Source organism: Aspergillus campestris (assembly GCF_002847485.1).
Source record: "Aspergillus campestris IBT 28561 chromosome Unknown P168scaffold_1, whole genome shotgun sequence".
In the NCBI taxonomy this organism is placed as follows: Eukaryota; Fungi; Ascomycota; class Eurotiomycetes; order Eurotiales; family Aspergillaceae; genus Aspergillus; species Aspergillus campestris.
This window is the reverse complement of record NW_020194336.1, coordinates 4,347,927-4,372,332: the sequence shown is the minus strand read 5'-3', so window position 1 is coordinate 4,372,332 and position 24,406 is coordinate 4,347,927. Positions and strand designations below refer to the sequence as shown.

The following is a 24,406-nucleotide window of genomic DNA, read 5'->3' as shown; positions in this document are numbered from 1 at the left end:
GAGGAGAAGACGCGGTTTGGCATTTTGAGCTTTGCTCTTCGCGTGCGCGGACGGGGCCGCCGGCTGATTCGCAACCTGTAGGAGATCCTCCAAATTTAGCTCAGCACTAGATTTACACACGCGAGGTCTGCCATGCAACATGGATTCAGCGAAGACATGTCTCTCCGGGCCAGGGTCCAGGTACCTGGACCCGTGGCGTAAAGGGGTAATCATGAAAAGCAGAAGTCGGACTTGAAGGGGTCACGGGTTGCGAGTAGGGGATGACAGGCTCAAACACCAAACATATAGAAACAGTTCCTTTTATATGATAGATGATCACGGGATTGTGACAGCGAAAGAGACAGGCGTCCATAGGTGCCAAAGCACAGTTTGCGATACCCAACAAGATGACATGGCTGTGGTCAGGGTAGCAACGGGAAGCTGCATACTCCTGGAAACGCACGGAAGGGGCGTTCGTCTCATTTTACAACCAAGAGGGCCATGGCGTCTTGAAGTTCGGGTGCCCCTGGAGCAAAAATAAAATGAAGGTATCTCAGGGGTACTGCCATCGCACCACGTCATGGCAAGATCGGGACAAACACGGCCAAGGCATGAATCGGCAAGAACAACGCCGGAATCCCAACAAAGATTTCAGAAAATAGCTTCTTACCTCCATAATATAAGATCTTTGATCAATAGATTACAAAATCGGAAAATAAAGCATGGAAAGATTCTGGACGCCAAGTCAGCTTCGTGGTTCTATCTGGCAATGCCCGCTCTGACCCATCTTCGCGAATCCTATGTGAGGGCAACGTCATGGAACATACCAACAACAGCGCCGTGGCTCTTCTGTCGATTAACAGAGCTTGGAAATAAGAGGGAAAGAAGTAGACTATTTGTAATACGATGCCAAATATTTCACTTCTTTTGGCGAGCCTTCAATGGCATGGACAATGCCAGTCAGGGACCGTGTAACGTGAGCCCTAGGATTGATTGATTAAGCTCCTTGCTGCACAGGATCCGAAAGATAGTTCAGCACATTCCGACGATCATGGCTGGTAGACAAATTGTTCTGCCACACTGAGGGGGAGGAGAATTGGCGGGATGGTAAGAGGGTCCTGGATGATCCCCGGATTTATGTCCTACACATGAATGAGGTAGATGAGGGGAACCAGGAAGAGATGTGGGGGGTGGGGAAATGTTGGCCGTGGATGATGTTAGGTAGAGATCAGCGTCGAGAGTGGTCGTCAGCAATTCCAATTGACCGGATACATGCGAGATGGGATGGTTTGAGCGGAAACGACGTCTATCTCTGGCAAGTCGTGTCGAGTAAGAACGAGAGTTGCGGCCTGGAGTGGACTGACCGATGGAGCGGAGACCCCAGGCGACGGGCGAACCTCAGGCAGAGATAGCGAAAGCGGTGGGCGATCCCAAGGCTTGGCGGATTTGTCAGAGAAACAAACCCATTTTCTCTTCTTATCATTCCTAATCATTCCCAGATCTACATAATGAGATCATGATCTACTGTAGGATAGATAACTGGAGGTGGACATTCTAATAGTCTTGTTGCTGGGTTTGATATCTGTGGAGTAGTCATTGCAATTTATCAATCTGAACAGTCATTTCGACCATGCCGAGGTTCGTCATTGACAGGCCCTCTATTCGTCCGAGCGCCGACGTCCTCATAGGCTCATACCTATACTTATCATGACACTGGCATTCGCTACTTGTTATTCTATCAATAGATTACAATACATCAAATGTATTTTTATATAATTCCATGCAAATAACGACTCCAGCCTTGTCGGATCCCACGTGGTCCACGATAGCCGGTCCCGGTCACCTGATTGGTCACAGCCGTCTCCAACCTGAGGCGGCCGGGCCTTAGTATCTCATCCTCATTCAGGTCCGACATTGAGTCAGTCCGCTTCACTCTCCTGCTCTGTTCAGTCCAAATTGATTGAATTGTACTGGCATTTGGAATTGACAGGAGCTTTTTTGTGTTTTCCTTTGACATTTATCCAATTCCCGATATCCCTCTCCAGATGACCACCCTCATTCCCCGCGGGCCGTACTCCGAAGACGAGCTTGCCCAGCTCTACCCAAAGGAACTGAAGCTGCAGTTGGTGCAGGTGGTATGTCAATGCCCTCACAAATTACAGGATCAAAAATTGCTAACGGAAAGACACTGTATAGTTTCTTCGACATGGTGAGCTCCTAGTCTCGCACCATATTGCGCAAAATCCCTATTGACCGCTTCTTGTGTAGGTGAACGGACCCCAGTGTCATCGCGTTTCCAGAATGTGCAGTACCCTCTCGATCAATCTATAATTGTCTAATCGACATTATACTAACAGCACTTTCTATTTAGGCTGGCCTCGCTCCATGTAAATCCCCTCCGAACCCGATTCCTTCCCAACCAAACAGCTAACTGACGACTTTCCCCCGCAGACTGGTCATACTGCAATGTCGCCCGCCAAATGGTCCAAATGGCCGCAAGTCGGAAAGATCTCAAGGCTTGGAATGGATTCGAATTCCGTCGCAAGATGGAGTCGTTCGGAGATAGAGACCAGGCCGTAGTGACAGTCGGTCCGAGAGGCGATATAGAGGGCATCTGGCAAGTTGCAATTCCGAAACATCACCTGCGGAGAACCCACCGCTGACGGAAACGCATATAGTCAACACGGTGAATTGACCGACAAAGGACGGGAAACCACCTTCGCGCTTGGGCAGCGTCTCCGACACCTGTATATCGACCAGCTGGGCTTCCTGCCCAAGATCAAGTCCGACACCGAAGACATGTACCTCCGTGCGACCCCCATTCCCCGCGCGCTCGAGTCCCTCCAAGAGGCCTTCTGGGGCATGTACCCGCCGAATGCGCGAACGCAGGACTTCCAGCCGCCGGTGATCGTCGCTCGGTCCGTATCAGATGAGACTCTGTTCCCGAATGAGGGCAACTGCCGTCGATTCAGACAGCTCGCCCGGTTGTTTGCCGACCGAGCAGCACAGCGATGTACGCGGCATTCTCCCTACCCAGCAAACACAATCTAACCTAACAAACCGGATAGGGAACAACACGGAACAAATGGATTACATCAACAAGAAAATCTCCAAGTGGATGCCTGAAGAATCCCCCAAGGTAGCCGTCGACGCGCACCCGCGTCTCTCAGGAATCATGGACACGATCAACGCCACAGACGCCCACGGACCCGCCACCAAGCTCCCCGCCGAATTTTACGACAAGACCGCAAGGCAATACATGAACGACATCGCCGTCGACGAATGGTTCAGGGGCTACAACGAAAGCAACGAATACAGAAAGCTCGGCATCGGCGCCCTCCTGGGCGATGTCGTCGACCGCATGGTCAGCACAGCCGTCGACGGCAGCTGGAGCAGCGCGACGTCAGCATCAGGCACCTCCAGCGAAGCGAAGCACATCAAAATGGCCCTCAGCGGCTGCCACGACACCACCCTCGCCAGCATCCTTAGCAGCGTCGGCGCCTTCGACTCCAAATGGCCACCCTTCACCTCCTCCATCGCCGTCGAGCTCTTCTCCCGCGCCCAATCCGCCGCTCCCTCCTCCCAACCCACCTCCCCCAAAGACGCAGGCCTTTTCTCCCTCTTCTCCAACCAGCCATCCCCCACAGAAACAGCCCGCACACCGCTCACCGACCTCCCATCCTCCGCACGCACCGCCCTCCAATCCCACTACGTCCGCATCCGCTACAACGACGTCCCCGTGCGCATCCCCGGCTGCGCCGCCAAGCCCGAGAACCACCTCCCTGGAGACGACACCTTCTGCACGCTCGACGCGTTCAAGGAGATAGTGGATAAGTTCACGCCGAAGAGCTGGACGAACGAGTGTATGCGGAATTTGGATCAGGGGCTGTATGGGCCTGACGGGCGGGAGAAGATTCCTGCTGGGTTTTAGTTTATAGGCTGGATTATTTACCCATGAGTGGGGAAGAGAAGAAGATGATGAGGATGATGATGAGGATGATGTCTGGATGAGTGGAGTGGTTCAGGGTAAGACTATGTGGTCAGTAACATCTAGTATGAATAGATACCTGCTATATCTGCTACGGTCTAGTAGGTTAACTACATGCTTGGTTTGTAGTCTCGTCTCATATTTCTAATTCTCGTACTATAGGCTAAAGGACAGAAGGTCAGCGGCTCTGTTCTATTATATCTGGTACAATGAAGAAACTCTCCGGGGAAGAGATGTGTATATAGTACAATCCGTATCTAGAATGTCTATGTATATACAAGACCAACAACAACAACAATATGCATCTTCGTATAGAACAGTTCTAGTTTTATTTCAAGACAACCGAAAAAAACCCTCAAATGCAATCGAGCTCATAAGAAATCAACAAATAGAAATCAAAGCACCATATACAATACTAAAAAGAGTGGGGGGATTTCTAGTCGGAAATCAAGATATAAACAAGCCTAAATCCCAAACGAAAAACTTCCTCCAAAGTAATCGTAATCACCGCCCACTAACATCTCCCTCCCCATCACTAGTCCCCCACCCATCCTCACTCTCACTCCCAAACCAAACCGCCCTCTCCTTAGCATCGTACAACTCCTCGATCTCCCCAGCGGAAGGCAACGGCGTCGGAGTCGTCGTCTGCTCGGTCTTCTCCTCCGCCGCCTTGGCCTTGGCCTTCCCCATATGCTTCAGCCTCTTCGCCTCCGTGAGGAGCGCCTCCTCGCGCTCGCGGAGCAAGCGCTGCTTCTCGGCCATCAGGGCGACGTGGCGCTCGTGGCACTCGTGGAGCTTGTCGATGACGCCGGCGTAGGATTGGGTCGTGGGCATTTCGCCGACGCGGATGCGCATGTAGTCGTAGGCTGCGACGATGGGGATGGTGAGTTTGGGGCTGCGGTAGATGGTTATGGGGGCGTTGTTGGGCGTGTTGTTGGTGGCGGTGGTGATGGGGGTTGGGTCGTTGTCGATGTCGTCGGGGATGTCGGGGGTGACGAGTTGGCCGGAACCGCCGGTGGGTTTGATATTAGGTGCGGTGTGGTTTGGTTCGATGGCGGAGGTCTTTTGGTAGCGCTGGCTGAAGTGGGTGAGGACGATGGCGCGGGCGTTCATGAGGCGGCCGACTTCGAGGGCTTCGGCGACGGTGGAGTGCTTCTTGGCGATGGCGGAGCCGCGCATGTTATCTAGGAAGGTGGCTTCGTGGATGAGGACTGTCGAGCCGTGGCCGATTGTCGCGAAGGGTCGCGAGGGGCGGCAGTCGCCTGAGAAGGAGACTTTGAAACCGTGCGGGAATTCGAGGACGAGGGCCATTGCGCCGCGGCAGTGCGAGACTTTGACGGCTTGGAGGTTGGAGAGACCGGTTGCGGAGCGCAGGTTGGGATCGTCGAACTTGAGTTCCGTTACTTGGGGGCCGGGGGGCTGCGTCTCGTTGTGGCCCGGGTAGGTGCCGTCCGCACGGCAGTGGCGGTAGGTGAGCTTTGTTCGGAATTCGCCGTCCTCGGTGTAGGGCGCGACGCTGAGAGGCATTACGCGGCCGAAGCCGAAGTCTTCGACGTTGGCGTATTCTTCCAGCCACATGGTCATGTGTTCGTCGGAGACGACGAACAGGCGCTTCTCTTGCAGGAGCTTGGATACGTCGGTCTCGATGGCATCCGAGGCTGGGATCCCGTCGGGGTAGTTCTCCCGGTACCAGGCCTTGATGATGGACGCGGTGCCGAGGTGGTGGTCAGCGTGGAGATGGCTGATCCAGACCATGCGCAGGTTTTGCAGAACCTCGCGTAGCTCCTCGGGGTTGTAGACTCGCTTGAGCTGCCCGAGCGTGTTTTCACCGGCGTCGAGCAGGTAGTATCCGTAGCCGGGCACCTTGACCAGGGTGCCAGAGACGTTACGGTACTTCGACGGGGAGGATGACCCTGTTCCCAGGGCGATGATCTCCGCATCTGCCCCCGGCGTGTCCTGCTGGTATTGCGCCAGCATTTTGCGGAAGGGTTCTTTTTTCAGGCGCGTTTCGACCGTCTGTAATCGGGTCGTCACAGAGCGAGGCATCTTGCCCAACGCCGATGCAGCGTTGAACAGCGGCACCACCTCCGAGGGATTGAACGCGAAATTGGGTTCCATGTTGATCACGAGACCGGACTCTAGTGGCGAGAACAGCGACGCACCAGTCGGCTTTCCAGATCCGGTCCCCGGCTGGGGGAGAGTCACGTTATCGTGGACAGGCACGATGTAGTTATCTTTGTTGATCCGTGCCATGTTGACCGACAGTCGGGCGATACTGGCCATGGACAGGTAGTTTGGAGAATAATCGGAGCTGGCCACGGTGTGCTTGCAATGGGGCGTACTCTTCACGAATTCGTGGAGACGAGGGTGGTCTCCAACTCCCGGTCCCAGAATCCAGACGAACGCCTCCAAGTTCGTGGTTACGGAAGGGGACTGCCATTCCGGCCGGCTGACCAGGTTGTCCACGTACTCCGGCGTCGGTAGATCCACGACTGCGAATCCCTTTCCAAGCCGCGCCGGACCTAGGACCATGTCCGGGGTGATCTCCTTCCCGTCTGTGCTGGTCACGGTTTCACCCTTGGTCAGGCGAGCATAGTCTGGCCCTCTGGCAACGTTCAGTGCAGCTGCTTTCTTGGGGTCAAATTTGCCGCGAATATCGTGGCTCCGCACGACATAAGAAACAGCTTCGTCACACGGCGTCGAGGCCGGGAGCCTCTCGACGGTGGCGCCTGGCCAGGGCCGTCGAACAAAGACGTTGATGTCGGGGAGCGGCTCGTCACTTCCAGGAGCAGGGCCCTTGTACTGTTCAAGGTCTTTGGTTTCCGGGTTGCGGACAAACATGGCTGCAGGCATCTTCACCTCAGCCAACGGAGTCTCGGTCAAAGCGTCCATCTTCCACGTCGAGTTGAACATGTCGTTGACGATCGACTGCCTAGCAATCTGGTCCTCGGCGTGCCGATCCATGGCGGTGGGCTTTTCCTGGAACTCGTCGAGACTCCGCTTCCTCGCGCTGTTTTGACTGGAACTGGAACTGCCCCGCGACCGCGACGAAGACTGCGGGCTGACGGGCATAGCCCACACTTTGATATTGCTATCCGACCAAGACGGCTTCTCAAAAGGATCACCGCCATTAGTCGCGCCATTGGCCGCGCTTTCCGAGTCGTACTCCCTCGTGTAAACGGGCATGCCCTTCCGGAACACGAATCTGCGAGCAGTGGCCAGGGTGTGAGCCAGATTCCGTCCGCCGTGAAGAGTCAGATGCTGTCGCTGGTCGATCAACTGCCCATCCTTGATCGCGTACGACCCGCCATGCTCCTCCTTGACACCCTTTCCCTTCGAGATCCCCTTTTCACGGTTGAGCTCCTCCAGCGCCGTTGCCGCACTGGCGAGCGCATCCGCCTGCGTCAGGATGACACCGATCATTCCACCGGTATTCGCCCATTCCATCCGCCCGGAGAGAAACACATCGGTGAGGTAGGAGAACTTGACTCCGCGTTCCGTGCATGCCCGCTGGAATCCCTCCGAGATCTGCCCAAAGATATAGCGCTTGTCGGGGAAATGGAGGAGAAGGGCGGTGCCGGGGGTGTCGGCGGTGGGCGTCGTCACCACCTGGATGTAGGACTTCATTGGCTGGTTTCCCGTGGGCGGGGTCGGCAAGTATTCGATTCCGTGATTCTTATTCCAGATCTCCTGGTTGTAGATGGGGTAGGTCTCCCTTCCTCCTCGTCGAGAGATCGTCAGCGGCGGGAGTAATCGGTCCCCCGGTGTGCCTAGCAGGCGGCTGACTTTGTGGAAGTTCGCGGTGCTCTTCAGCGGGTAGACCTGAGTAGGCGTCGTCTCAGACTTGTGGGCTGCCTTGCGCGGTGGTCTGGGGACCGGTTTGACTGTGGGCGGCGTGGATGGTACGGGCTTGGGGGTCTTGGTTATCCGCTTGGGTTTCGACTCGGTCGCGGTACTGGACTTTGGCTTTTCAGATGGCGACGGTTTCTTGGATGGAGGTTCGCGCTTGGGAGTGCGTATGGGGGAGCTGTCAGTCTTCGCCTTGGAGGGCGTCCGGTAGCCTCGAAGAGCGGGGACCGTCGAAAAAATTGAAGCGGATCCTATCCGGGAAACGACAAATCCGCGCTGGGCTCTGGCAAACAGGCCCCCTGATAATGGAACGTAAGCCAACTTGGCTGGTAGGAGGGAAACAGAGGGAGAAGGGTTTTGAGGTCAGTTAGGCAGCATCTCAGAACGAGACAGCTCCAGAGGGAAGGGGAAAACAAGGCGACTGCTGGAGTGATTGGAGAAAAAACGCGGCGGTTGAGGGTCGGAGAAGGAATGATGATTGGCTTTAGCCAGGATGGATGGAGACCCGCCACTGAGCCTCAGTCCACTCTCCCATCCACTAGTACTACTGGAGTGTACTTCGATGTTTACGAGCTATGCCATGCTTATTACTTCATCTTAATGTGATTTGATTGTATTTAATCTCATTTCAACATCATTAGATTGGACCATCTTTCACGGTCTGCACTTTTATTCTTGTATTGCTGGACAATCCGTCCTGACAGCCAGCTCAGTAAGGTATCCATATCCCTAGATCGCAATTCCATAAGGCCGGTCCTAAAATCACAGCCAAAATCAAACAATCCGGTAACCCCTATATAATGAAGCAAAGAAGAAGAAAAGGTAGAAGATAAGTCAAAACGACGGCAGACGCAATACAAATCACGGGGTCATAACAAAGGAAAGGCATCTGGGTCTACAAAGAAAGCTTGGGGTGAGAAAGTAAAAACTAGAACTCCGAGTAGGAAGAAGAGGAGGAAGACGAGTATAAAGGTAAGGTAGAGGTGGGGGGGGGGGGGAAGGAAGAGAGAAAAGAAAGGCACAGAACAATGGGCCAGAGAGCATCGATCGGCTCAGGCTCACCCAGAGTATACGACGTGGGGAATCATTAGAGATGAGAGGTCACCATGGAGACGCGTTGGAAGGCAGCTTCCATGTTGTGGCAAAGGTAAGCAAATCGGTTCGCGGCTGCCCGAGAGTCGGTTTCGACCACCAGTTCAAAAGTAGGTGCGGATTTTCCCGAAGAGAGGTCGCCAGGGAACTCCATGGTGTTGCTGTCGGGGGTGGTCGGGGCAGGAGAGTCGGCGAAGAGAGCAAAGGCAGGGTCAGATTCGTCAAAATGGACGTCCGGGTTCTCAACGCCAATGGTCGACTCTTTCGTTTCCTCTGCCGCCGGGGCCTGTTCCATAACAGGAGCTTCAACCTTGGCTCCCGTCACCTCCGGGAGGCCAGGCACACCGAGATCCGAGGTCTTGCCAGAGAGAGCGGCGGTATCGACAACCGGAGGCTCGGGAACCTCGAGCACAGCAAAAACGGGGGCGTTGCCATAGCTGACGTCGATTCCGGAGTTCCAGCCACCGGTACCGTTCAGGCTCAGGGTAGACATATCCACGTTCTGGTTGGGCACCATCACCATACCGACCTGGGAGTTCTGCTGCATGGCGAACTCCTGGGGGCCGTGGGCCGAGTTCGTCTCCTTGGGAAGATGAGGCTGCAACGACGACTGAGGCGCGGTGGGTTGCTGGGATGGCATTTGCGACTGGGACTGCTGGGGTTGCTGGACCGACTGCTGCTGAGGCTGCGATGGCGTGGGCATCGGCAGGCCACTGGGGTTCATCTCGTCGAAGAACTGAGAGAACTGGGGCGAGGAGAGAAGCATGCGAGCGAGGTCGGTAAGGCGAGTATTCTCCTCACACAACGCACGGTTGTGGAGACGGAGATCATGGGCCTCGTTGGTTCGAGCGGCAACTTCACTCTCAAGCTGACCAATATATTCTGCATGATGTGTTAGCTCGCTGTCCGGTCTTTCATCGGTTATGTGCGGAAGATGGACATACCCTTTCTCCGGGAACGGAAAGCACGCGCAGACACCTTGTTGCGGAGCTGACGGCGCTCCTTGCTGCTGAGTTTCTTCCCCTCCTCGCTGGCGAGCAGTCGCTCGTCTTCATCCATATCCTGTTCTTCCTTTCTAGCCTTGGCCATCTGGGGCAGCATGGATGGGGACGGCGAGTCATCGGGCGAACCCATGGCGTTCTGTCTCATCTGCTGCAGAAGGCGGGAGATCCGCTCATCGACCGCGGGGTTGGAGTTGCGCGACGACTGGCTCTGGGGAGATGATGCCTGTGGTGCCTGCTGTTCTTCCATGTGGCGTTGCTGCTGCATCTGTTGCTGGCGGAGCATCTCCTGCTGTTTCTGTTGGGCGGCCTTGGCCATCGCAGCCTGCTGCTGATGCATTCCCGGGTACATCCGACCGACTTGGGTGGGTGGGCCAGCGGAAGCGGCCTCCTGGCCTCCCAGGGCACTCGGGTCGACAAACTGGCTCTTGCTACTCGGGCTGGGAGAGGAATAGTAGGTCGGGACGGCCCCCATGTTGTGGAACTCCAGATCCATCTCGGAGTTATTGCGAGCGGGGATGGTGTTGAAATCCAGAGGAGCATCTTCCCGCTTCAGTTGACCGGCATACATGTCGCCATTCATGGCAAACCCGGAGTTGGCACCGAAGCCCATGCTGTTCATCTGCTGGAAGGGCATGGCCTGGGCCAGGGCACCCGGGGGGAGACCGGTCTGCTGTTTGTGCTCGTCATACTGATGACTCGGGCCCTGGAAACTCAGCGGGGATTGACCATTCTGGGGGAAACCAGCCCCGTGGATCTCGGCGGTGGTGTATTCTGTGCTGGGGAGGGCGGGTTGACCACCGAGGGCGGCTTTTGACCGGGCGGGTTCGGAGGAGGTGTAGGTGAGTTGGTCGAGGTTCAGGAAGCTATCGATGTCTTGATCATACGACGGAGCGACCGCGGGATGTTCTGCGAGGGTAGCCATGATGAGAGATGCTGAGAGAGGTGTGAAGTTGTGCGAGGGCGTATCCGAATCCGGGGAGCCCTCTTAACGAAAGACTGGGAGAGTTGCTACAATGCGGCTCAAGTGACGAGAGAGACGAAGATGACGATGTGTCGAGGAGTGCGGAGGTAGGTAGGCAGATAGGTAACGATCGCAGAGTAGCGAGCGACGATGGGGAACGAGAGACGAGGGTAGTCTGATGGGCGGATCCAAGGGCTCAAGAGGAACTAGGGAAGAGTCGAGACCACGATTCTAGAACGAGGGAATAATGACACCCGCAAAGCAAGAAAGCAGTGGATGGGGGTGAAATCAGATCCAAGGTTGAGGGAGAGTTGATGGAGAAGGTGTAATAAGAAAAAAATAAATTAGGATAATAATAAAAAAAAAAAAGGGTAATGGTAACTGATGAGGTGGTAGGATGTGAGGATCGACAGGAAGGGTGGATGATGGGAAGGGTTAAGGGAAGAGGAAGAGGGAGGGAGAGAGAGAGAGAGAGAAGAGAGGGAGGGAGGAAGAGAGGGAGCCAAGTGAGAGTAGCAGAATGGGGTTCGTGGAGCGTCCAGGGGAAGGTTGGAAGGTTGGAAGGGGATCCGTCTCTGCTCCGTCTCCACGCCAGGAATAGAAATTCAGGCCAAAAGGGATTGCGCGGCCTCCTGACTCAGCGGGACGCCTGCCCAGGTGGGCTGCTGATTGGTGGAGACGGAGCCCTGAAGTAGGGCTTATCGATATCCGGCTAAGGCAGCAGTTCTTAGTCAGCCGGGCCTCTCCACTCTCCCAGTGTAACATTTGCCCCGTCGGCGATCTCCAACAACAACAATAACAATAGTCTTTAGTATGTATGTATTTACTCCGTATGTATGTACTATGTAGGTAATGCACAGATGCTTTGACTCCATCAGAATCCATGACTCGATGGGGATCGAATGTTTGTTTATCATGGTCAAAACATCACCCTTGGTGTCCCGGTTCGGTGGTCGGAATGGAGATAATAGCCACTAGTGAAATACCTCTTACAGAATTTAATCTGTCCCAAACAACAACAATGAGACCGACACACACCAAAGGGAATGGACAAGATGTGGCCCCTCCTCCCTTGGTGGTTGCCCTGCCCTCTCTTTCTTTCCCATTATGTACGGAGTATTGTGATTGATCTCCTGCCTCCCCACTCCGAGACTTTTCCGTTTCAAGCCGATTGCTCCCCCCTCCGGCTTCAGCTTCAGGTTCAGGGTAACTGAAACGGCGTGTTGGAAACTTTGGTTAGGGTCAGGGGCCGGTGGGCGGCCTCCATGGGACTCAGACAAGACCCACCCCCCATCCCCCCAATGACGTGAGTGGCTCTCCCTTGACCCAATCGCGCCCCCCAGCCAAGAATCGGTGGCTGTTCTTCAATTGCAAAAATCAAGAATGTGGTGTCCACATGGGTTGGCGGAAAGATCACACTCAGACGAGTGCAGAGCATTCCGGACGTATCCAATTCCTCTGTTTCATCTCTGCGCTGGTATCCTCAAGGGAGTGAGTCAGGTTAATTGGGCGATATATCTGTTAATTGTGTAGGCGCTCAGTGTCAGTGATGGCAAGTAAGTACCTAATTAAAGGAGCCATGTATGGGGGTTCCCTCCATACCTGATACCCAGCTAGATATGTACTCCTTACTCAGACAGCCTCTCTTTCTCTCTCTCTTTCTCGGTCTCCCCACCAGCGTCCACTCCACTTCGCCGCCATGGTCTAGAATCGGTCAGTCATTCCACTCGTCCCAAACAAAATCCCGCTAGGTTAATTCGAAGACCCTCAGGAACGGGTGCTCGCCAAACCCACAGAGAGTCTTCGACCGTCCTAAACTAGTCGATAGTGTCCGATGGGATTGGCGGTGAGATCCAGTGGGAAGATCGGAACAGCCTCTGGAATTACCGCATGCAAAGCTTGGCACCGGCTTTCCTACCGGCTGAAGGACCCGCCGGTCGGCCGTCTCTTGGTCAACGCAGGCCGCAGGGTTCCATCGCTTGTTTTTCTTGTCTGCTGTCTGCTGTCTGCTGTCCGCTGTCCGCTGGTCCGCGCTTAGGAGGTCATTTCAAGCTGGTCTGTTCTCCCATAGATGGGTCAGAAACGTTGTTTATTTTCTGTACTTCTCTTTGGTTCCTCTCTGCAGTGAAGCTAGTGTTGGCGTCTGAAGAATGGAATTAACTGCCAAAACCTCCAAACCACGCATCTCACTATCGGAATAACCTATCGTAGCAGGACAACAATAGACCTCAAGCTCCAACGTGTAATACACTCACCGCGCGAGATCAACAATCAAGACGCGATAGTCAACTTAGAATGCTACTATCATGCCCCAAACTCTAGCTACATGATCAAACGAAAGTCGGTCAGCATCATCATCATGCATAGAGTAAATAAGCCACGCCACGATACCAACAACATATGCACAGCTTCAATAGATACGCATAAGGATAGCTAAATCATACACCACCAATCCAAAACCCAGTTCGCGCGGATCTCCCGGTGCCTGGTATGGAACAGAGCCCAAGACCTCTTCGTCCCAAGAAGCTGGTGGCAACCGCGGTTGGTATGGATGGCTTATACCTCACTGGCAACTCACCTTAATCTTACTAGTTTGAGAAATTAGATACAGTTACTTCAGATCAGCCCTAGGGAAATGACAGTCTAACACTGAGAACAGCAATCCCATCTCTATTCCTTACTCATCACATCACCCAAACAAAACAGGCAAGTAACCCTCGATAAGCGCCACCTTGGCACTTCCATTCTCAAAACGGATGAAGCGAGAAACCAGCCCGGCCCACATAGCAACTTAAACGAGGCGAAAGAGGTGTGGATACTAGATACTAAATCCAGGAAGATGCTACCCACTCTCGCTAGTTTGCGTGAATTTCTCTCCATCCTACGGAGTAGTCCCAATCCTAATCCTAATCCTAATTCAATCCTTCCATACGTCATTTGTGAGAACTTGCCGAGTACGGAGCAAACTGTCAGATCCCGATCGTCGGCACTAGCTGGTATTCGCTCAGTGGAGCTGGTGAGACAGTTTGAGGCGAGAAGAGAGTCAGTCCACTTTACTATATCCAAGCTAGCTGGTTTGGGGTGGTGGAGACGCCGGGGCGGACAAGCCGGCTGGGTTATGGTTGGTTTTCGGAAGCTCCGTGGTATGGATGGTTGGATATGGTTTATATTGCTGCCTTCATACTATCTATCTATCTATGTACAGACTGACAATATCAATATTGATTGTGAACAAGGCAGTAACATTCTTTGCTATATTTAGCAGCTATTGTCTAGATTGTCTACGCATATATGTTCGAGTAATGCACATGGATTTTGATGTCGACATGTTGGAATCGCATGGCCATATGTCGGCTGCTATAACGGGTTTAATCTGGATCAAGTACGGAGTAGATAGAACATATCAAATTAGGGAGCCCGAGTAATATCCACCGCACTGTATGTTAGACATTGCAATAGCATTCAAGCTGTCGCTCGGGCCCGATAGGTAGACGAGCGGTCTGATTTGCCTCTACCCATTGACACCATGAACTTGCCACTCGACTTTCCAATGCGGTGTATGCTATGGATAGAAATAGAAGATGATCATAGGCAGGCGACCGAAAATGGAAAAGGAGAGAGATAAAAATCCCACATCCATTATCTGATCTCCACGGCGTGATATTCGTCATGCATGTGTAGAATCATTTCCTGGAGTAGGTGTTTTGGCTTCGGTAAACCCGAGTATCCGATGTTGGAGAGTCGATCGCAAACGACCATGAGATGATGTCAGGATCTTCACTATATCACTACGCAGCACTACTGATGATTGTGGGTTCTCTCCTTAGACAAAAACAGATCCCAATATTGATTGATATTGGGATCTGTTTTTGTCTATGGGGCTTCAGGTTATGACTGTCCTCTACTCAATCTCATGATTATGCCAACTATGATAAACTACTACAGAGGGGCGTGTTCGTATAGACCGTCCCCAATCACTTCCTTTTCAGAAATTAATATCATTCAACATTAAGGACTTTGTTGTACATGCATTTTCCCCCTGATAAAATGCCACACAATATACCACCACATTGATCTTTAAGATCTGGACGACATGCCACGATCACATATATTATACACTACCACCGCTATCCAACATCGAAGAAAAACAACATCCCATGATCACTTTTCGCGACGGCCCAACATTACTCGTCAGGGTGACTCAACTGGTCATGAGTGAAATGGTATTTGCCCGCAACATCAGGCTGGTCGGTGTCTGGGTGGCTCAGCTGATCGTGCTGCAGCTCATACTTGCCCGACACATCGGGCTCATTAGGACCGGTGGAGCGAATCGCAGTGGACTGGCCCTATCCTCGACTCAGTACTCCGCTTTGTTTGGTCGGACCTCAATCCGGCATAGATCACATACCTGGCGGTAGGGGTTCTGGAATCCACTCTGTTGTTGACCCTGGCTGCGCTGGCTCTGCTGGCCCTGCTGCTGCGCTTGATCCTGGGATCGGGTCGTGACGTTTGGGGGGATATTTGAAGTCATAACGTTTGCTGTGTGGTTGTAATAGTATACCATTATCTTGAGACTAGGGCAGCGTTTGGAGTTGTGGGTTTGGTCTGCTTGCTTGACTTTATATAGGTGGCGGGCTGTTGCGCATGAGGTCATGGAGGTTTATCTGACATCAGAATAGATGGATAGACATGGTTCATGGTATAATGTGATTTATTGGCGGGGTACTCCATATGATCTAAGAACAATGACCGCTGAATGCGGGGGAAATTATGGGGTTCCATGGTCGAAAATGCTCTTTGTGTATTGTAGTAGGCCAGGTGGTTCAAGTGACATGGTTCATCAATGGCGAATCTCGATCGATTCAACATCTCACTGGGTGGTTACGGACGCAGTAGTATGGTGGTTGTGAGTATAAGGCGTGACTGGTCTATGGCGTCCTGGCTAGAATTTCTAATACCCAGCAGCAGTTCTCAGAGAGTGGTTTCGTCATCGGGAGTTCAATATGTGAGTGACATTGGAGTTCGAATCTTCGTGGCAATAAATTAGGCAGATTTCCTCGTCTGTGCTTTTGGATCAACCTTCTACGACTTTATGTAGGTGTGTAATCATAAAATGTTACTTGATGTTATAGATATCCGCGCTCGGCAATATATATAGGTGTGGTGTCATGGCTACGCGGAAAACAAAACCTCCGAAAGCATCAGATACAATGAAAAACACACACTCTAAGTAGGAAAAAAAAAAAAAAAAACAAAGCATTAAGTCTGATGAAGCATCTATAGACAACATGATATTGGAGACATGAAGAGAAAGAGTAAAATCTGCAGCAGAAAATGTATTAAAAATATCTAGTTAACTATGGAGTAGGTAGACTGCATTCTAGATAGGTGACAAACCGAGTATTCAATCCATCAAATTCACTACCAACATTACAAAAATTATTATACCATACAGTTTATTTACAATACACATAAGCAGCAAACTCAAAACTCGCATATCCCTCTCTGGGTCAGCATCTGACATACTGTTGTCATTGACAGTGTCATTAACCGGTCGCTAATAGAGCAATAGATGGCATCAGTATTTCATCAATTGGGGCTGTGGCGCAGTTGGTAGCGCGTGTGATTCCAGTCCAGGAACATCCACAAGGTCGTTGGGTTCGAATCCCACCAGCCTCATCCTTTTTTTCTTTTTGTTTTTTTTTTTTTTTTTTCTGTTCCCGTCGCCTGGAGCAGATATGCTGGTTATGCCCAGTGCAATTGATCCCACGTAATTTTTTTGCTATACAGATCTGTAGTATGACCTATCGAATAACTGAATGCTCACAGGGGCAAAAAGAATTTGTGAAAATTCTGTTACTAGAAGAGTAATCTCTCACATATTTGTAAGATGTATCTTGTTTGTTCTGTACAGGAACTAAATTACAAAGAATAAAGATGCTGCGCTATTGCATGGAATTATACCAGTCATCTCCCGATAGCCGTGTAAGGCACACAGTACTGACCTGTTTGTGGAGTTTTTCAGCACCCCTTACTGTAAATGTCTTGTCGATCAATATTTGGAGGCAAGAGTGCAACACAAGTCAATTTATGGCCAATCCCTTAAAGGGCTGCCATTTTGCATCCGTAACTGGTTCGAAAACCATTTAAGTTCCAGAAAGGCTGAAAGAACTACTCATTCAATGTCCATCAATAGTGACACATAGGTAACTGATCGGAGGGGTTCCCCCTCTGGCCATCAAGAAACCCTTCCAGAATCGGATATTCAACAAGAAGGGGCTGTGGCGCAGTTGGTAGCGCGTGTGATTCCAGTCCAGGAACATCCACAAGGTCGTTGGGTTCGAATCCCACCAGCCTCATCCTTTTTTTCTTTCTTTTTTTTTCCTCTCACTTACATAGTTTCGAATTCGCATGCTTCCTTCTCCTCTGATTTATCTTGCAATGATTTCTCCCGTTGGAGGGCACAGGCAGTACTAGGTAGACTCGGTGATATGCACCCCACACTACGAGGTCTGTGACATGCACGTAGTATACTGTCAACTTTGGTGCCTCTAGCCCTATTGTCTTCGATTGCCGATCTCGAAATGTCGAACAGTTCATGTTTAAATGAAGATTCCGGGACCCTATTGAATATTCCCGTATGTCTCTCTACATACAATTTCCATAAATGGATCCGACGAAAGCCCGACAGCCATGCATATTTATTTACCCTGTGATCTACTTATGACATTTTGGTTTGATCACGACTCACATATTTATACAGTCTCAATCACATGCAATCAGTCACCACTATTTCTGTAATCTTGCACATGAGTACCAGTATTGATTCTTATTGATTCCTTATGCAGCAAGGGACCGCTATCCCTATCTAGGCCTGAGATTCACGGAGTCAAAGGACCAAACCTTTCGGGAGAGATGTATATCAGCTCGGATTCCCCGTCAACTACGTGCTTCCTGATAGCTGACAGCGGCGGAAGGAAATGAACAGTCTCAGTAGATATGTCCAAAGAAGTAACCAAGTCGTTCTAGATGCCTTATAGCGACTATAGACCCAAGTAGAAGAGGTGAGTCAATAGGAGGTCTGATAGACTTAGCCATCACTGGATAACTAATTATTTTCAGACGGGTATTGTCGAAGGTTGAGCAGAAGATCAACAGATATTGACTAGGATTTTTGGAAGCTGTGCGAAAGTTCGTAAACTATAGTTATTCGGTCCCCATGACCGCGACCTTGTCCATGTCGTTTGTGAAGGGATTATCATCCTGCATCAAAGCAATCCGCCGACCTGTGAAAAGGGCTTTGAGAAATAGAAGCCACGACCAACCTATTAGGGTAAAGTGAACTGCCACAGGCACACATGGAGGCGCCTCTTCGCGAAAATATCCAGCTCGGGAAGACGAAAGATGAGAAACATTTGTAAAAAACGGGGATAGTGTAGGGTACAGATGACTTAGACCAGTACAGCTGATGCAGGTATAAAAAATATCCATGCACAAGTAAGGAGAATGTTGTGACCCCCAGCTTTACAGGTAGATGGCCTATCATGCCTGAACTGATAGAACAACCCTATAGTTAGCAGGAGATGCCAAGCCGGCGTGATGATCTCGAACCATCAATGCGGTCAACGACTCGGCCCGCCTTGCTCGGACGATTCCTTATCTGCATCGCTGATTGGTTCTACCGCGAAGCTTACTTGATCGTCGTTTCTGGCCTGAGGTTGCTAGTATACTTTTTTTTTTTCCTTCTTTGTTCAGTCTTTCCCCTCACCGCATCATCCCAATATATTGACGATCTCTGAAACTACATCTTCTATTCACACAAGACCGCTGCAGAAATGGAATAACACACGCTACCCTCAGTTTAAAACCACCGAATCTATCCAGATACCAATCAATCGAACCCGAATCGATCAGAAGACGAGCCAATACTGAACACAGCCTTGTTACCGCGCAAAGAAAGAACTTTACCGTGCCATCAAAAACCCCGCATACACTCACACCATCTTCTTATTGGTCTCAATAAGCACTCAACCGATACTATACCAGATTGTACAATGGACATACGTGGAAGATTGAAAACAGTCCAGTTTTTCCAAAGTCCATTGGGGTAGTGGTGCACCCCAAAGAAAGGAGTAGGGCACGAGGTGTGCTCGACCATATCATCCGACTTTTACATACATAACGCATACGAGATACCCTCCGGAGAGACCATCTATAACCGCAAATTTTTGCCCCTTGCTTAGATACATCGCCCAAGTTAGGGCTGGGCGATTGCATTACATTTCCGTGCCTTGAGGCCGGAACAGCCGACATGATCATGGCCCGTATGTTCTGTACCCCGTCAAGTGAAATGCCCTCAACCCTGCACGACCAGGCTACACTGTCAGTCGCTTTGATCCGTTGTCTGACATGATTGTATAGTCCGGAGGTGGCAGAATCTCCTTGGTCGAGGCGTCATGGCGCTGCTTCCCCCAGCAAACTTTCTCACCCTTCACTATGCTTATTTCATAGCTGTATCCATTGTATGCAGCGTCATATTTTGGGGCGCATCTACGCCTCCCCGCAGCGTATCATACGCGGATTCGCTGTTTATGTGCGTCAGCGCCATCACTGGGGCTGGTTTGAATACTGTATGTCTTCCTTCCCATCTCAGATGTTTTGAATGCGGACTGACCTTTCAGGTGGATCTATCTACACTGAACACCTTTCAACAGGCTATCATGTTCACACTTCTCATTGCCGGGCATGCTATCCTGATATCTATCACCGTCTTGATCGTTCGGAGACGGGCCTTCAAGAAAAAGTTCAAAGGCATCTTGGAGGACCGTGACATGAAACGCGCAACCCACGGTGCTGTCGTCACGCATAATGGTGGGGCGGCTGTGGACGTTGAGAGCCACAGGAAGACACTGTTAGCTCCCCCGGCTACTATGGCCGAGGGGCAGCCAAGTTCCCGCAACGATGAACACATCCACTGGGCTGATGATGGAGATGTGATTACTCTGGCGAGCATGCAGACCCGCCAAAGCCAGCACCACCATCGGGTGTTTCCGATGGTAGGAGTCGGCGCGCGGTTGGATTTGAACAACCACCCGCGAGACGCGGCCCCAAATACGCCCAATAATGACGAGAAGGAGGAACCCCGGCTGACAGGTGTGCTCTCGGGAACGCCCAAAGATCCTGCATCGGAAGCATTGGTTTCACGGAACTCGCAGTTTCATGGCCTCACCCTGGAAGAGCGGGAGCAGCTCGGTGGGGTGGAGTACAAAGCCTTGTGTTTCTTGTCCGTAATCGTTCCTCTGTACTGGGGAATGTTCCTTATCATCGGTATTATCGGGGTCGGAGGTTGGCTGGAAGTAAATCATCCTGATATACCTGGGAGAAACGGCCTCTCTCCATTCTGGACGGGCGCCTTCTTCGCGGTATCAGCTTTCGTGAACAGCGGAATGGCCCTCTTGGACGCGAACATGACCGCCCTGCAGACAAGGTTCGTTTGACGCTCGGGACATCTCCCACGTCCTTCAGATACTAATTGATATCTGTAGCGCATACCCACTGCTCACCATGGGGTTGTTGATTCTTGCCGGGAACACACTCTATCCGTGCTTCCTACGCCTCATCATCTGGACGATGAGAAAAATGGTTCCGGATCAGCCGTCGTGGGCGACCTGGAAACTGACCTTGGACTTCATCTTGAACCATCCCCGGCGGGTAAGTACAGGAAACTCATTTCTTCACTCACTAGAGCTAAAGAACGACTTAGGTGTACACGAACCTGTTTCCGCGACGCCATACCTGGTACCTACTAGGCACGGTAATCATCCTGAACGGGATCGACTGGGCTGGCTTTGAGATCCTCGCGATCGGCAACAAAGCACTCGAGAGCCTCCCCCCAGGCTACCGCGTCCTCGACGGACTATTCCAGGCCCTAGCCGTCCGCGCCGGCGGTTTCTACGTCGTCACGATCGCCGACCTTCGACAAGGCCTACTAGTCCTCTACGTCCTAATGATGTACGTCTCAGCATTCCCGCTCCTCATAACAATGCGAAACACAAACGTATACGAGGAGCGCTCGCTGGGAATCTACGCGCACGAGGACTCAGTCCACGAGACCAACCCGTCCACAGCATCCCCCAACGCCCTAATCGACCTAGTCCGCCACCACTTCCTAGGCCGTCAAGACGCAGGCACAGCCGAGTCCTCGCGCGGCTACTTCGTGCACCAACAGCTCCGATCCCAACTCAGCCACGACGTGTGGTGGATTGCGCTAGCCGTGCTATTCATCGCCATCGCCGAGGCGCCCCACTACACCGAGAACCCAGTCGCCTACTCGACCTTCAACATCATCTTCGAGGTCGTCTCCGGGTACGGCTGTGTGGGCGTCAGCGTGGGCTTCCCTGGTAGCAATTCGTCGTTTTGCGGCTCGTGGCACACGGTCAGCAAGCTGATCCTTGCGGCTGTTTGCCTTCGTGGGCGCCACCGCGGCCTCCCTGTTGCTATTGATCGCGCTGTCATGCTGCCTAGTGAGTCGCTGGCGTGGGCGGAGGAGGAAGATGCTGTGTTGAGACGGGAGCAGACGCGTACGTGGGGGCCGGAAAAAATGCCTGTTGGGGCTGCTTAGTGGGCTGGTTGGAGTGGGATTTTCTTTTCTATGTTCAAAATTGCAGTTTCATTTGGTATATTGTATGTTAGTCTTTAATATTGTTGTGATTGGCTGCTTGGGAAACCAGTCGAATCGAGTTTGCGTGTGTGCACAAGATTGATGGAATTTATCAAGATTTCGGAGTTCTAAATAAGGACTTGCAAATCTGCAAATGTATGAAGAGGCAAGTGTATTACAATAAGAGTATATGAAGAATTGGGAGAGACTTCATTCGTAGTCAGGTGACGATTGCAATCATCCATCCTTGTTGAATCAAAGTCAACACATCCTTACACCAAATCCAATACACAAACATGTACACATGTCTCTACCACGAACAATCCAAGCCCAACTTTTATATTGACAATATAACATATAAATAAACATACCCCACAAACCACAGGGAATCAAACACAAATAGGGAATCAACAGAGAAGTGTCGGTCAACCACTACTCATCTTCCATCTCAAACTCCCCCTCATCCTCATCCTCACTCTCCAGCTCCTCCTCCTCCTCTTCCTCCCCCTCATTCTCATCATCAGACGAACCAGCCTGTTCATCACCCTCCCCGTCCTCACTTCCGCTAAACCCATCAATCATAGCCTCATCCTCATCGTCCTCCTTATCAGCCGCCCGACGGCGCTCCTCCTCGCGCCGGCCCTTCTCAAGCACAGCAGCGCGCTCCTCCCGCAGCTTCCGCTGGGACTTGACGAACGCGCCAAGCGGCGTCGACTCCCAGGGGAGGTCCTTAAGGAAAGTCTCGACCTCGGCGCGGCTGCGCGGGGCGTAAGAGACGGACGCACGGCGCTCCTCGATGAAGCGCGAGTTGGACTCGACCTTCTGGATGAGCAGCAGCACCATCTGGTTGACCTTTGTGTTTTTGTTTCCTGAGGCGCGCGCGCTGACCTGTTTGAGCCAGCGCTTGAGCGCCACGACGACGGGCACGGACAGCTCCGGGAAGGCGATGTGCTTGGTCCAGAGGACGAAGAACTCCGAGAGCAGCTCGGTGACCTGCTCGGCGAGGCCGTCTTGGTAGACGCGCGTGCGGAGGTAGGATTTGGGCGCGCGGATGGTCGTCGAGAAGTCGAGCTGGCGCAGGGTGCTGGATTTGGGCGACTTGCGCATCTCAGTGAGTTGCAGGACTTCGATGAGGGCTGAGGCCAGGGGGATGTAGGTTCCTGTGGAGCGGGAGAGACGCAGCAGGGCCCGGACGAGCTGGAAGCGCAGCGGGAGGTATTGCGCTGTGGGGATGAGGCGCATGGCGCCGAGGGTGATCTGCACGACGGGGTAGATCAGCGGGCGCATGGCGGATTGTTTGCCGGCTTGGGCTTCGACGAGGCCGTCGCAGTGTTGCGAGAGGACGCGGGACCAGAAGTCCAGTGAGTGCACGTATTGCCAGTTGTAGATGGTCTTGTAGGAGTCCTTGGAGGGGTGGGTAATGCTGCTGCGGAGATGCATGGCGAGCTGGCGGATGAAGTTGAAGCCCGCTGTGTAGGCGACGTTCTGGTCGATGCCCCACAGCTCTGCGGCGGAGTTCTTCATCAGGTTCACGCCGGCGAGGGTGTGCACCGTCGTGTTGCGGCTGCCCTTGATGACGCCTTCGTAGGTTGTCTTGAGCACGGCTTCCCTGATGCCCGCGTCGCCGATGATCATCAACCGGCGCAGGAGCAGGAAGCCCGTGATGCGGGTAACGTCGGTGGTGGCGACGTCGGACCAGATACCCACCACCGTCTTGACGAGCACCTTGAGGAGCTTGCGGAACTGGAGGAGGTAGGGCAGCATGGGCTCGATGGCGGAGAGCGTCAGCTTGAGCGTCTGGGCGTCCGACAGTCTGTTGAGCAGCTCGTGCACCGACGAGACGAACGATTTGATGAGCGGGGTGAGCGTCTTGAACTTCCTCGAGTCCAGCGACACTCTCACCTTGCCGGAGGCGGACTCCTTGACGGGGAGGTGGTGTGCAAGCACGCGCGGCACGGTGCCGAGGGCCGTGACAAGCACCTGGTGGTAGACATCAGGATCCGAGATGGAATATTTCTGCTCCTGCTGGTCGGCATCGTTGAGGTATGCTGCGGCGCGGAAGGCCAGGACGGTCTGCCGCATGGCGCGGATCGAATGTTGCTCCTCCATCAGCTTCTGCCACTTCTTGACCATCGGGATGGTCAGCGTGTTGTCCGTCTCCATCTCCTCCTCCTGCGCGGCCGCCTTCTTCTTCTTCTTCGCGGGGGCTTCCTCCTCGCCCTCGCTCAGCTCATCAACCTCCGACAGGTCACCATGGTCGCCGAAGTCGAGAAGCTCCGCGTCGTTTTCTTTCAGATATTTGTAGAATGCAGGATCCTTCTCCTTCAAAGCCTCCAGCTGACCCAAGTGCTCCTCAATCCCATCGGATCCGCTAGCATCAGAGTCTGCGGCCTCATCGTCGTCCTCCTCCGCACCGCTAGACGCTTCCTCATCACCCTTCTGTTCCTCGGATCGCTTTCGTTTCCCGATCTTGGGCGTGACGTCCTTCTTCGAATTGCCCTTCTTGGCCTGATCGGGCGTGCTATCTGCGATGTCGAACCCGCCGGCGAAGAAGTCGTCGACGTTCATCTCGGAGAAGGAGTTCTTCTTCTCATCGTCTTCACTGGCGTCACCCGCGTCCTCTTGGCCGTCTCCTCGCGACCGGGCATTTTCCGCTTTGCGCTTGTCCTTGAGGTGGTTGCGTTGCTTGACCTTGGCGTGGGCCTTTCGTCGCTCGAGGGTATCCTTGAGGTGCTTCTTTTCAAATTTCTTGGTGGATTTCTTTTGAGTACCAGCCATATTGTCAAATAGCTATCCGTTCACCCGGACAGCAAGGTTATCAGACAATCGGGTGGATAGGGATAGGGGAATGAGATGTATGGACTGAGACGGGG

At 52.6% G+C, this 24,406-nt stretch overlaps 5 protein-coding genes and 2 non-coding genes across 7 annotated transcripts; 4 read left to right on the top strand and 3 right to left on the bottom strand.

The window, feature by feature from the left end:
* The first annotated feature begins 1,896 nt into the window (after positions 1-1,896).
* On the top strand, positions 1,897-4,050 carry P168DRAFT_324220 (putative acid phosphatase). Its single transcript, XM_024840802.1, has 7 exons — positions 1,897-2,114; positions 2,176-2,188; positions 2,248-2,282; positions 2,351-2,366; positions 2,431-2,596; positions 2,658-2,992; positions 3,048-4,050. Exons 1-7 carry the CDS (start codon positions 2,025-2,027, stop codon positions 3,908-3,910), a joined length of 1,518 nt encoding a protein of 505 aa, XP_024697811.1. The 5' UTR covers positions 1,897-2,024; the 3' UTR covers positions 3,911-4,050.
* Positions 4,051-4,457: 407 nt separating this feature from the next.
* P168DRAFT_324219 (uncharacterized protein) lies at positions 4,458-11,306 on the bottom strand. The gene is made up of 3 exons (XM_024840801.1): positions 9,853-11,306; positions 8,922-9,790; positions 4,458-8,137 (listed from the first exon to the last, which is right to left on the bottom strand). The coding sequence occupies exons 1-3, from the start codon at positions 10,832-10,834 to the stop codon at positions 4,472-4,474; spliced, it is 5,517 nt and encodes a 1,838-aa protein (XP_024697810.1). The 5' UTR covers positions 10,835-11,306; the 3' UTR covers positions 4,458-4,471.
* A 3,430-nt stretch (positions 11,307-14,736) lies between these two features.
* On the bottom strand, positions 14,737-15,603 carry P168DRAFT_287282 (uncharacterized protein). Its single transcript, XM_024836542.1, has 2 exons — positions 15,157-15,603; positions 14,737-15,096 (listed from the first exon to the last, which is right to left on the bottom strand). The coding sequence occupies exon 1, from the start codon at positions 15,525-15,527 to the stop codon at positions 15,231-15,233; it is 297 nt and encodes a 98-aa protein (XP_024697809.1). The 5' UTR covers positions 15,528-15,603; the 3' UTR covers positions 14,737-15,096; positions 15,157-15,230.
* Positions 15,604-16,468: 865 nt separating this feature from the next.
* Positions 16,469-16,552, top strand: P168DRAFT_t17. Its single transcript has one exon. It is a non-coding gene; the product is annotated as a tRNA-Trp (tRNA).
* A 596-nt stretch (positions 16,553-17,148) lies between these two features.
* P168DRAFT_t18 lies at positions 17,149-17,232 on the top strand. The gene has a single exon. It is a non-coding gene; the product is annotated as a tRNA-Trp (tRNA).
* A 1,516-nt stretch (positions 17,233-18,748) lies between these two features.
* Positions 18,749-21,720, top strand: P168DRAFT_287279 (putative potassium transporter). The gene is made up of 5 exons (XM_024836541.1): positions 18,749-19,197; positions 19,295-19,503; positions 19,555-20,360; positions 20,419-20,584; positions 20,637-21,720. Exons 1-5 carry the CDS (start codon positions 19,191-19,193, stop codon positions 21,492-21,494), a joined length of 2,046 nt encoding a protein of 681 aa, XP_024697808.1. The 5' UTR covers positions 18,749-19,190; the 3' UTR covers positions 21,495-21,720.
* A 90-nt stretch (positions 21,721-21,810) lies between these two features.
* Positions 21,811-24,397, bottom strand: P168DRAFT_287278 (mRNA-binding ribosome synthesis protein NOC2). Its single transcript, XM_024836540.1, has one exon. It carries the CDS (start codon positions 24,309-24,311, stop codon positions 21,966-21,968), a length of 2,346 nt encoding a protein of 781 aa, XP_024697807.1. The 5' UTR covers positions 24,312-24,397; the 3' UTR covers positions 21,811-21,965.
* Positions 24,398-24,406: the final 9 nt, after the last annotated feature.